Genomic DNA, 12,672 nt, shown 5'->3' on the forward strand with positions numbered 1-12,672 from the left:
TTACTAATTAAGCTTCCCTATTGTTTGGTTTAAAGAAGACTTCACCAAAAGCTAAGAAGTTTCCTGAACACAACCAAACACTTTGAGGGACAGAGTAGCAGGGTCTGGGGTCTGGGGACCATGGTTTTGAGGGACATCTAGGACAATTGGCATGACAAAGTTTATTAAGAAAATGTTCTGCATCCCACTTTGGTGAGTGACGTCTGGGGTCTAAAAAGCTTGCAAGTGGCCGTCTAAGATGCATCAATTGGTCTCAACCCACTTGGAGCAAAGGAGAATAAAGAACACCAAAGACAAAAGGAAAATATTAGCCCAAGAGACAGAAAGGGCCACATAAACCTGAGACTTCATCATCCTGAGACCAGAAGAACCAGATGGTGCCCGGCTACCACCAGTGACCGCCCTGACAGGGAACAAAACAAACAGTCCCTGACGGAGCAGGAGAAAAGTGTGGAGCAGAACTCAAAAAAGACCAGACTTTATGGTCTTACTGAGATTAGATGAACCCTCGAAGCCGTGGCCCCAGGTGTTCTGTTAACCCAGAACTAAAACCATTTCCGAAGCCCATTCTTCAGACAAAGATTAGACTGGACTATAAAACATAAAATAATACTTGTAAAGAGTGTGCTTCTTAGTTCAAGCAGATACAGGAGACCAAATGGGCAGCTCCTGGCCAGAGGCAGGGTGAAAAGGCAGGAATGAATAGGAGCTGGTTGGATGGACACAGGAAACCCGGGGTGGAAAGGGGGAGTGTGCTGTCACATTGTAGGGATTGCAACTAATGTCGCATAACAATATGTGTATAAATATTTGTATGAGAAATTAACTTGAGCTGTAAATTTTCACCTAAAGCACAATAAAAGAAGAAGAAGAAGAAGACTTCAGGGTATGTTTTTGGTTTAAGATTTAAAGATTATCTCAGGGCAGTTGCTTTGGGAGTTCATCCAGCCTCCATGGAGCCAGAAAGTCTGGATTCTACGAGAGTTTGAAATTCTTTTCTGCAGAATTTTGGTCCCTCTTTTAATCAGGATTCTTCTATAGAATCTTTGATCAAAACGATCAGTAGTGGTAGCCAGTCACCATCCAGTTCAACCTCTTACTTCTCAGACTGATTTCCTTGCTGACTCCTGCCTTCTTCCTGATTCCTAACTGCTGATTTATCACAGGGATCAGATTCTACCTCCTAATCTTGTTAGTACCCTTGTCTCTCAAGTCTTACTTCCCTGCTGGATATCTCCAGGTAGGTAGTCAGCTGCCCTTCAAACTCAGTGTGCTCAGAACTGAACTCATCTCCTGCTCTCCTTCCAAAAGACTGTTCCACTCCCCTCCCGAAGTTACCTTCTCAGTGTGGCCTCCTTCCCTGCCCTCTCCATTTGAAATGGCAGCCCTCACCCCAACATTTCTTGTCCTTCTTCTTCACGTTTTTAGCACCTTAAAAACACACACACAGATTGTTACAAAAAAAAAATTTAAACATACACAACAGCTGAAAGGATAGCATAATAAATGCCCCATGTACCTGCCATTCAGCTGATGTCAACATTTTGCTAATTTTATTTCATCTGTCTGCTTCCCCTCCTCCACTCCCAGAAGTATTTTAAAGTAAATCTCAGACATTTTTTCTTCCATAAATATTTCAGTATGTTTGCTTATCTTGTAACATACTATTTAGAGCCCTGGTGGCACAGTGGTTAAGAGCTACGGCTGCTAACCCAAAGGTTGGCAGTTCAAATCCACTGGCCACTCCTTGGAAACCCTGTGGGACAGTTCTACTCTGTCCTATAGGGTCTGTATAGGTCGGAATCAACTCAACGGCAATGGTTTGGGTTTTTGTTTTTTTTTTTGTAACATGCTAGTCATACTACTTATTTATTTCATTTATTGCTAATCTCTCCTGATTACATTATCAGCTCCATGAGAACAGGGGTTTTGGTTTGTTTGGTCCACTGCTATATCCCCTGGCCTAGAACAACTTGTGGCATGACTGAGTGATGACTGACTACAGTGAAGAAGCTGGAAGTAGAGGGAGACAAATCAGTTAACAATGAATGTCTCACAATAATGATTTATTACATTTGTATATGTGGCATAATTTATAAAGCATTTTTGCAGACATTTTAAATGTTTGGTTTAAATGAGGTGTTTGATAGGCAAGGGTTAAATGCTCAGCTGCTAACCAAGAGGCTGCTACTAACCACAAGCCAATCATCAGGAGAGAGACCTGGCAATCTGCTCCTATAAATATTCCAAACCAAAAACCAAACCCATTGCTGTCAAGTTGATTCTGACTCATAACAACCCTATAGGACAGAGTAAAACTCCCCCCATAAGGTTCCCAAGGCTTTAGGAACACAGATTGCCACATCTTTCTCTCACCGAGCGGCTGGTGAATCTGAACCACAGACCTTTAGGTTAGCAGCGGAGCATTTAACCACTGCACCACCAGGGCGTCTTCTCTTAAAGATTACAGCTTAGGAAACCCTATGGGGCAGTTCTACTCTGTCGCATGGGATCGCTATGAGTTGGAAATCGACTTGGCAGCACCTAACAACAACAGTGTGATAGGTCATTGACCGAAGCTGCTTCTTCACTTATTATATTTATTGAACACCTACTACGTGCCAGGCACAGAACACATAATGGTGAGCGAGACTGAGTTGATACCTGCCCTCATCAGTTTACAGGCACTGAGGTGCGTACAGGACTGTCGGCAATGCTAAAAAGGATTCCAGCCGCTCCGCCCCCTGGGTAGACAAGGTTTACGGAGTTGAGAAGAGCTAATTAACAATCACAGGTTTAAATACAGTGAAGGAGAGGTGTCCAAGGCAGTGGGGTCATTACTTATCAAATGAAATGTCCAAACAATAAGCCCCATTCAGAGAACTGAGAGATCAGAGGTGAGATTGACAGGAGGATTGGCAGGGGCGGAGTGTAGGAGGAGGTGTGGCCTATGATTGCTGGTTTATTCCATGGTCAGTGGATCTGTGACAATGTGTAATAACATGTCAGTTCAGATAGGAACCTAAGTATATTTTAGATTTATAGGGTACTGTAAATCTAAATATTTTAGACTTACATTATAAATATTCTAGATTTACAGCAGAAGTTGTAAATTGGTGGTTTACTTTCATATGTAGCTTACAACCCATTGCTGATGAGTCGATTCTGACTCACAGCGACCTTACAGGACAGGGTAGAACTGCCCCACAGGGTTTCCAAGGCTGTAATCTTTATGGAAGCAGACTGCCACATCTTTCTCTGGCAGAGCTGCTGGTGGATTCGAACTGCTGACCTTTCGGTTAGCAGCTGAAGGCTTATCCACTGAGCCACAAGGGCTCCTTACATAGCCTATAAACGTGTGTTTATTTTTTTAAAGCTTCACTGAGATATAATTTACATACAGTAAAATTCACCTATTGTAAGTGTACAATTCAATGATTTTTAGTAAATTTACAGAGTTGTGTAACCATCACCACAATCCAGGTTTAGAACATTCCCATTAACCCAAAATGACCCTGGTGTGGTCACTCCTCACTCTCCTGCCCAGCCCCAGACCACCACTAAGCTGGTTTCTGAGACATTTCATAGAAATGGAGGCATAGAATATGTGGTCTTTTGCATCTGGCTTCATAGCATGATTCTACTTTTAGAATTTTTTTTTCTTTTTCAGATCCATTCATGTTGTGGCTGCAGTTTATTCCTTTTTATTGCCGAATACTATTTCATTGTATGGACACACCGCAGTTTGTTCATCAACTGATGGGCATTTGGATTGTTTCTACTTTTTGGCTATTATCAGATGTGGTTTTACTTACAAAATACTTCAAATGTAGAAAAAAATATAGCAAACATTTAGGTAGTACTTAGGAGTCCCTGGGTGCTGCAAACAGTTAAGCGCTCTGCTATAACCAAAAGGTTGGTGATTCAGAGGTGCCTTAGAAGAAAGGCCTAGCAATCTGCTTCCAAAAGGTAAATCCCCGTTGCCATGGAGTTGATTCTGACTCAGAGTGACCCGATAGGACAGAGTAGGGTTTCCAAAGCTGTAAATCTTTATGGAAGCAGACTGCCCCATCTTTCTCCCTTGGAGCAGCTGGTGGCTTCAAACTGCCAATCTTTTAGTTAGCAGCCAAGCGCTTAACCACTGTGCCACCAGGGCTCCTTTCCAAACGGTAACAGCCTTGACCACTGCAGAGCACAGTTCTACTCTGCAACACACGGGGTCACCATGAGTTGCAGTCGACTCTATGGCAATGAGTTTGTTTGTTTTATAAGGTGCTTACAACGTGCCAGACATTGTTCTAAGTGTGTTAGATACAGTGGTATTCTTAGCAAGTTTGATCCCCAGAGTAGATAATTTTTACACCCCGTATGTTAAAGTACATGACAAAATTACTTTTAGTAATAATCCTGAAATGAAAAGTAATAGTAATGGCCAGAAAATAAGCAATGAAAACATATTTTATTGAACTTCATCTAAATAACAACAGTAAAATTTTCATGAAAAATTAAATATTACAGTATAAAAAGGTAATAGATTAAACTTTTTATTTTTTCAACGAAAAACAAACCTGTAATCTACTTATTGGACTGGCACAGAAATGAATATTAGTTTCTGTTTTTTTCCTTAAAGTCTGCAAACATGTCAATGATTTTGTCAAAACTGAGTTTGCAAATTCATGTTCAATGAGCAGTATAAACAGATTCATCAGTCACTGGAGTACAAGCTCATAGTTTATTTAAAAAAACGCTTATTTTAATTTTGAAGCACCAGATATGCAGTCACGAAAAGTCTTAAACATCAGGATAAATTTCCAAGGATTCGTAAAGGCTCCATTTCACAATAAATTCCAGAAGAAAAGAGCCACAGGCCACATTTTTTTTGGTGAGGAGCGGAGAATATGCCTACTCTGCTTAACTCAAACATCTAAACTGCCTCATTCGATTTCCTTCTCCGCCCTCGTATGCATTTGAGTTTGCGATCTATTTCGCCACTGTGTAATCAGGGAGAATATCTGATTCCAAGCCAGCCATTTAAAAATGTGGCACAAAATTTAAGTAGGCAGCCTCAGTTTCTCCACCTGTGAAAAGATAATAACAACTTCAGCCTTGTACGTTGGTTTGTGAGCAACCCATTTAACGCAATAACTGGTGTGAAACTTTCGTAAAATGTCAACTCTGTCAGACAAATGCTGGATATTATGAGTACCAGCTCGTTTTTGGACCCAGCCTTCATTCACTTTGAGCCAGTGAGTTATTTCACACGGTAAAATTTGCCCTTTTGCATCGAAGGCATATATCCGGGAGGCGTAGTCCGACTCCCCAGGAACACAAAACACCCGCCAAGAGCGGGGAGGCGCCTTCAGCCTAATGCGCAAGCGCAACGGGGACAACTCAGTTAGGACTGCCCCTGGCGCCTGATTAAAATATTTAATTCCAGGTATTGCGGATTTACGATGAGCCGAGTTGAGGGGTGACGTCAAGGATGTCATATGTTAAGAAAGCAAAAGATCATTAAAAAGACGGGAAAGAAAGAAAAAACCAAAATGCATGTCAGAAGAGACTCTAAAACTTGCTCTTCAATGTAGAGTAGGTAAAGCAAAGGAAAAAAAATAAAGAGCTGACAGAAGATTTCATTGAGCAGCTGGAGAAGGCCAAGTAAAATATAATGAAATGTGCAAAAACCTTCAGTTAGAAAACCCAAAGGGAAGAATATGCTTAACATTTCTCAAGCTGAAAGAACTGAAGAAAAAATTAAAGCCTGGAGTTGCAATATTGAAGGATTCTATGGGCAAAGTATTGAACGATGCAGGAAGCATCGAAAGAAGATGAAAGGAATACACGGAGTCACTGTACCAAAAAGGACTGGGCGACATCAAACCATTTCAGAAGGTAGCATATGATCAAGAACGGATGGTACTGAAAGAAGTCCAAGCTGCACTGAAGGCATTGGCGAAAAACAACGCTCCAGGAATTGACCGAGTACCAACTGAGATGTTTTCAACAAACAGATACAACGATGCAATGCTGGAAGCATTCACTCGTCTTTGCCAAGAAATTTGGAAGACAGCTACCTGGCCAACTGACTGGAAGAGATCCATATTTGTGCCCATTCCAAAGAAAAGTGATCCAACAGAAAGTGGAAATTATCGAACAGTGTCATTAATATCACATGCAAGTAAAATTTCACTGAAGATGATTAAAAAACATTGCAACAGTACATGGATAGGGAACTGCCAGAAATTCAAGTCGGACTCGGAAGAGGACGTGGAATGAGGGATGTCATTGCTGATGTCAGATGGATATTGGCTAAAAGCAGAGAATACCAGAAAGATGTTTGCCTGTGTTTTATTGACTATGCAAAGGCATTCGACTGTTGGATCATAACAAATTATGGATAACATTGTGAAGAATGGGAATTCCAGAATACTTAATTGTGCTCATCCGGAACCTGCACATAGACCAAGAGGCAGCCGTTCAAACAGAACAAGGGGATACTTAGTGGTTTAAAATCAGGAAAGATGTGCATCAGAGTTGTATCCTTTCACCATACTTATTCAATGTGTATGCGGAGCAAATAATCCTACAAGCCGGACTATATGAAGAAAACAAAGCATAGGATTGGAGGAAGACTCATTAACAACCTGCATTATGCAGATGACACAACCTTGCTTGCTGAAAGCGAGGAGGACCTGAAGCACTTACTAATGAAGATCAAAGACCACAGCCTTCAGTGGATTACACCTAAACATAAAGAAAGCAAGAATCCTCACAATTGGACCTATAGGCAACATCATGATAAATGGAGAAAATGTTGAAGTTGTCAAGGATTTCATTTTCCTTGGATCCACAATCAATGTCCATGGAAGCAGCAGTCAAGAAATCCAACTACATATTGCATTGGGCAAATCTGCTGCAAAAGACCTCTTTAAAGTGTTAAAAAGCAAAGTTGTCACTTTGAGGACTAAGGTGTGCTTGACCCAAGCCATGGTATTTTCTTTTTTTTTTTAAATAATTTTTAAAAACTGTACTTTAGATGAAAGTTTACAGAGCAAACTAGTTTCTCATTAAACAATTAATACACATATTGTTTTGTGACATTGGTTGCTAGCCCAAGCCATGGTATTTTCAATCGCCTCATATGCATGTGAAAGCTGGACAGTGAGCAAGGAAGATTGAAGAGCTGATGCATTTAAATTATGGTGTTGGCGAAGAATATTGAATATACCATGGACTGCCAGACGAACAAATAAATTTGTCTTGGAAAAAGTACGACCACAATGCTCCTTAGAAGGGAGGATGACGAGACTTGGTCTTACATACCTTTGACATGTTAGCAGGAAGAACTTCATGCCTGGTAAAGTAGAGGGTCAGGAAAGAGAGGAAGACCCTCACAGAGATGGACTGACACAGTGGCTGCAACAGTGGTCTCAAGCACAGCAATGATTGTGAGGATGGCGCAAAACCGGGCAGTGTTTCGTTCTGTTGTGCATAGGGTCACTGTGAGTTGAAACCGACTCAACAGCACCTAACAACAACACTGAGGATTTTTCAGTGCCCTACTGTATTTTTTTCTGCTGTTTTTTATTTAATTTTATTTATAATGTCTATACATTTGTATTAATTTCTGAGAGGCACACATTCCTCTCAAACTCATTTTATTTCAGTGGAGCAACTAGTCCTACTGAGAGGTCTTTTGTCCCTAGCCTAGCCCATTGAAAGCCCTCAGTAGAGTTTGCTGATTAGGATGATGACGTGATTTTTGCTTTAAAAAAAAAAATCCAAATCATGCGCCGCATTACGTCACAGGAGGCGCGGGGGCAGCAGGGAGGAACGGACATTTTTACGCAGGCACTACGGAAGTCGCCTATTTTCTTGGGGGCGGTGCCGCATGTGGACCCGATGGACCCCTGCGAGGCCGCCATTTTGGAGTCTTCCCTGAGGAGCTTCTACCGGCTTTTCGTGTCGCTGCCGCCGCTGCCTGCGGCCTTTCCAGGCAGGATGAATGTGATAGACCACGTGCGGGACATGGCGGCCGCGGGGCTGCACTCCAATGTGCGGCTTCTCAGCAGCTTGTTACTGACGATGAGTAACAACAACCCGTGAGTTGAGGCGGGGAGCGGCTGGGTCGAAAGAAAGCAGCGCGGGTTTGGGAGTCGGATGAAGGGGGCCTGGGGACGGGCGGGAAGGAGCGGCCGCGGGCCCCAGGTGAGGCTCAGGTGTCAGCCAGGCCTCGTCGGGCGGATCCGACGTGGGAGCGCTCGTTGAGTTCGCTGGGCGCCTGCGCCGCGCCGGGCGCTGGGATGCGCCCCTTGCGAGGAATGCAAGGCGGGAGGTTCCGAGGACTATCCTGGAGAGGGTTCCCCGAAAGTTGAGAGCGAACGGTTTCCTGAGGCACCTGGCGCCGAGCAAAACAGCTGTCACGTCGCTGGGCTGAATCTTCTCTCCCGGCTCCTTCCCAAAGAACTTTCTCCTGCTCGCAGCAGTTCTGAGAGGTCCAGCCCTCTGCTTTGCAAACCGTCGTCCCACATTTGAGATGGCCTTTCTCTCCAGAGTGTATCGCCTAGGCAAGCCCCTGAAAGCTGGCGGCTCCCTTGATGGGTGGGAGTGGCGCCTCTTAATGTCAGGTCCCAGGGCTCGGAGATGTAGAGCGGTGCCCGTTTCATACTTTCACAGCTGCCGCTTACCGAATCTTATGACAGATGAAGCCACGGCCTAATTCCAGCTGTGAATGCATGTCAGTCCCCTGCTTAAAGTCCTCGATTGTACTTACCGTAGCCTGCAAGGCCGAACCCCAGTTTCCTCTCTCCCTGACTTCGTTTCATCTACTTGGCTCCCTGTCCTCCAGCCGCTGTGAATTGAACACATCAAGTTTGTTCTCACCTCTGGGCCTTTACACTGCTCTTCCTGCTGCCACATTCAGGTTTTAGCTCAGATACCTCTCCTAGAGAGCCCTTCTCTGACCAGCAGAATTGTCCCTTACCCCCACTCTTCTATCCCATTGCTCTGTTTTATTTTCTGCATCACTCTTGTCACTGCTGAAGTTATTTCTTTATTTCATCTGCATCTGCGTCCCCTGCCAGACTGTGGGGGATCATGAGGGCAGGGGCCGTATTAACTGCGTTCACTGCTGTATCCTCAACACTTAGCCTGGTGTGCAGTAAGCACTCACATGTTTATTAAATCTGACAAGCAAATGGGTACAATCTCAGGTAGGTGAAATACCTTGTTCAAGTTCACACATTTAGTAAGTGGAGGAGCCAAGATGGGACCTTGGTCCTCTCTGACTCAAGAGTCTCCATACTGACCCACCACAGTCTAAATGGCATTGCAATTGAATTTTCTACTTAGCGTGGACCCACTGCGGTTGGCCTGCTGGAGAAGTGGTCTTGGTCAGAAAGGAGAGGCGTTAAGTGCCTGCAGTGCAGCCGCTGCTCCCCATTTCATCTCCATGAGTGTGCTTTGGACTTCACTCTGTGAGACCCGTCATTTTGCCACCATCCACTTAATGCTGACAGCAAGGAGCCCTGGCCTCTGTCAGCTTTCTGTGTTTACTCTGGAGCCTTTCCCTTGCTTGCAAGTGATTTGCCAAAGCATGCGGTTTCCACGTTGGGGATTTATGCACCAGTTAGTCATTATTCATTGTTTCTTTCTTCTTTTTTCTTTTTGTTTATTGTTGTAGTTTAAGTGAAAGTATACAATTCAAATTAGTTTCTCATACAAAAATTTATATGTACTTGTTATGTGACCCTAGTTGCTCTCTCTATACTGTGACATCACACTCCTCCTTTCCACCCCTGATTCCCCGTGTCCATTCAGCCAGCTCCTAACGCTCTCTGCCTTCTCATCTCACCTCTGGACAGAAGCTGCCCTTTTAGTCTCATGTATCTACTTGAGCTAAGAAGCACACTCTTCACAAGTATCGTTTTCTGTCTCACAGTCCAGTCCAATGTTTGTCTGAAGAGTTGGCCTCGGGAATTGTTTTAGTTCTGGGTTGACAGAGAATCCCGTGGCCATGCTTTCTGGGGTTCCTCCAGTCTCAGTGAGACCATTAAGTCTGGTCTTTTTACTAGAATTTGAGTTCCGCACCCTACTTTTCTCCTGCTCCATCCAGGACTCTGTTGTGTTTCCTGTCAGGGCGGTCATTGGTGGTAGCCGGGCATCATCTAGGTCTTCTGGTCTCAGGCTGATGAAGTCTCTGGTTTATGTGGCCCTTTCTGTCTCTTGGGCTAACACTTTCCTTGTGTCTCTAGTGTTCTACTCATTGTTTCTTGAAGATGTTACAGAATAGTTTGAAGCAGCCTGATCCTCTGGCTGCCCTTAAGTTTAGTTAGCCTAGGCTTCTTCATGTGAAGTTCGACTGGTAGCTTCCTAGCTTCTACCTCTAGAGGATAATATCAGTAAAGAAGAGCAAACACAACATATATTGATATGTTTGTCTAAGTTCTGACCTTTATATTTTATGATTTCTTATCGAATAGGCAGTTACATGCATATGGTTTTTAAAAAAAAAATTCAAACAATACAGAAAAGGTTGTTGCTGTTAGTTGCCTCTGTGTAACAGAATGAAACTGTTGCCCAGTCCTGTTTCATGTTGTATGCAGATAGTTTCTGTCCCTAGCTTCTGAGCCCTACCCCACCATTGCCTTTGCCAGAGACAACAGCTGTTAACAGTTTCTCATGTTACGTTGTATAAATACCTGAATGTATGCTGTGTGTATGGTAATACTTTGTTCTTTATCCAAGCATCAGATACTTCTCACTAAATACTAGTGTCTCAGAGTTGGAAGAAATCTGAAGTCATGTGCACTGTACCTTACAGTTCTTGAATTTCCTTTGTAACTTTATATCTAGTGTTTAGCCTGTCTTTTTTTAAATGAGATGTAATTCACATATGATGAAATTCAACCTCTAAAGTGTTGAATTATGTGGTTTTTACTGCATTTGTAAGGTTGTGCAACCATCACCACTACCTTAATTCCTTAACATTTTCATCACCCTGCACAAAAAGAAATCTGTACCCATTAGCAGTTACTCTCCATCTACCCTACCCCCATCTCCTGGCAACCACTACGTATTTACTTTCTGTCTCTATAGTATCTATTCTTGAATACACCTCCATTTGTTGAGAAACTCACTGTCTGCAGAGTTCTTTGACTCACTCTGTTCTTTCATTTTAAGCAGCTGTAGCTGTAAGCTCCTTTTAATTTGGGAATGAGGGGGTGCAGGGTGGAATTGGATATTAAAAGTATGAGTTTCCCATTAAGAATGGTGGCTTCTAGGCAGCTATAATGCTTATGAGCAGTATTCAAGGTTAAAGAAAAAGTTTTGAAACATTGGCTCCTTTACACTGTCCTTAAACCCTTAGCAGTCAAGAAGATAAGAATTCTAGTGCTAATAAAGTTTACTTTTACATTTAAAAAAAAATTGTATCAAACAAGCCTAATCCTCTTTCTATATGACATTTTCTTCAGTATTTGAAGAGTTTTCAAGTCCTTCCAAACCTTTTACGTTCAACTTCTTCCTAAAAAGGATTCAAATGTTGAAGTTTTGCTTTTCCAGATTCCTTGACCATTCTTTGGTAATATAGTTAAATTGTTGTGTTTGCTCTCCTTTATCTGTATTATCCTTGAAATTTGATGTTAACATCAGAGTGTGGACAGATACATTTCAAACTGTTAAATTAAGAGCGCTTAGATTAAAAGAAGGGAGGGAAAGGCTTATCACATTTTTCTTTATAAATCTCTATATTTTTGGATTTGATATACAGGTATGCATTGCTTTTATAATAAGTAAAGGAAAAATTAAAGTGTATTAAAACACAGCAATTCAAGACAGTACCCTAAGTGTGTTGACCATATTAGCATAGAGTGTGACTCTCACGCCTCACAGTTTAGGGACTAGCACTGAAGGTGTGCTGACTTTTTTGTAAGCTATAATTATACAACACTTTGTGCTAGCCTTATGTGGACAATAAAGGAGGTTTTCTGCCTACATTAATTTCAAAATGACCCATGTAGGGGATGTATTTTCTTTGTTTTCTAGCGAGCTGTTCTCCCCATCTCAGAAGTACCAGCTTTTGGTGTATCATGCAGATTCTCTCTTTCATGATAAGGAATATCGGAATGCTGTGAGTAAGTACACCATGGCTTTACAGCAGAAGAAAGCCCTGAGTAAAACTTCAAAAGTGAGGCCTTCAACTGGAAATTCTGCATCTACTCCACAGAGTCAGGTAATGGAGAGACTGGAAGACTCTAGAGACAGCTGATTTGGTGTAAATGATAAAATGAAAAGTAATTTAAAAAGAGAGCTGACAGGGAAGCAAAGATGAAAAACCACTTTTTGGATGCAAGAATGCATCCCACCAAGCATTAGGGGCTAAGAGCAAAATTCACTCCGTAGGAATCTGAAAATGGAATGAAATGTGGATGGTCTGGGCTCTAACCAGAGTCATGCATTGTCCTTCCCCTTTATGCAAACAGAACTCTAAATGTAAGGTGTTTATAATTCTAATAGAAATATGACTTTTAAATTGCCATTCAGTTGTTGGATCTGTGACTACCTGGAAAAATTTATGGGAAATAATTTAAGAATTCCTGGCAATTTTGGTGGCTTGATAAATACTAGTTATGTAAGGGAAAATAACTTGTAATGTCCTCACCATTTGACTCAGCC

General features: G+C 42.3%; 1 protein-coding gene across 1 annotated transcript in view; it reads left to right on the forward strand.

Annotated features, from left to right (window-relative positions):
* Window positions 1-7,899: 7,899 nt before the first annotated feature.
* ANAPC7 (anaphase promoting complex subunit 7) overlaps window positions 7,900-12,672 on the forward strand; it is a 19,324-nt gene continuing 14,551 nt past the window's right edge. Inside the window, exons 1-2 of the mRNA XM_023733663.1 lie at window positions 7,900-8,099; window positions 12,043-12,260. Coding sequence (XP_023589431.1) covers window positions 7,900-8,099; window positions 12,043-12,260 — 418 coding nt within the window. The remainder of the gene's footprint in view (window positions 8,100-12,042; window positions 12,261-12,672) is intronic.

Source organism: Trichechus manatus, unplaced genomic scaffold (assembly GCF_000243295.1).
Source record: "Trichechus manatus latirostris isolate Lorelei unplaced genomic scaffold, TriManLat1.0 scaffold00061, whole genome shotgun sequence".
NCBI classification, from domain to species: Eukaryota; Metazoa; Chordata; class Mammalia; order Sirenia; family Trichechidae; genus Trichechus; species Trichechus manatus.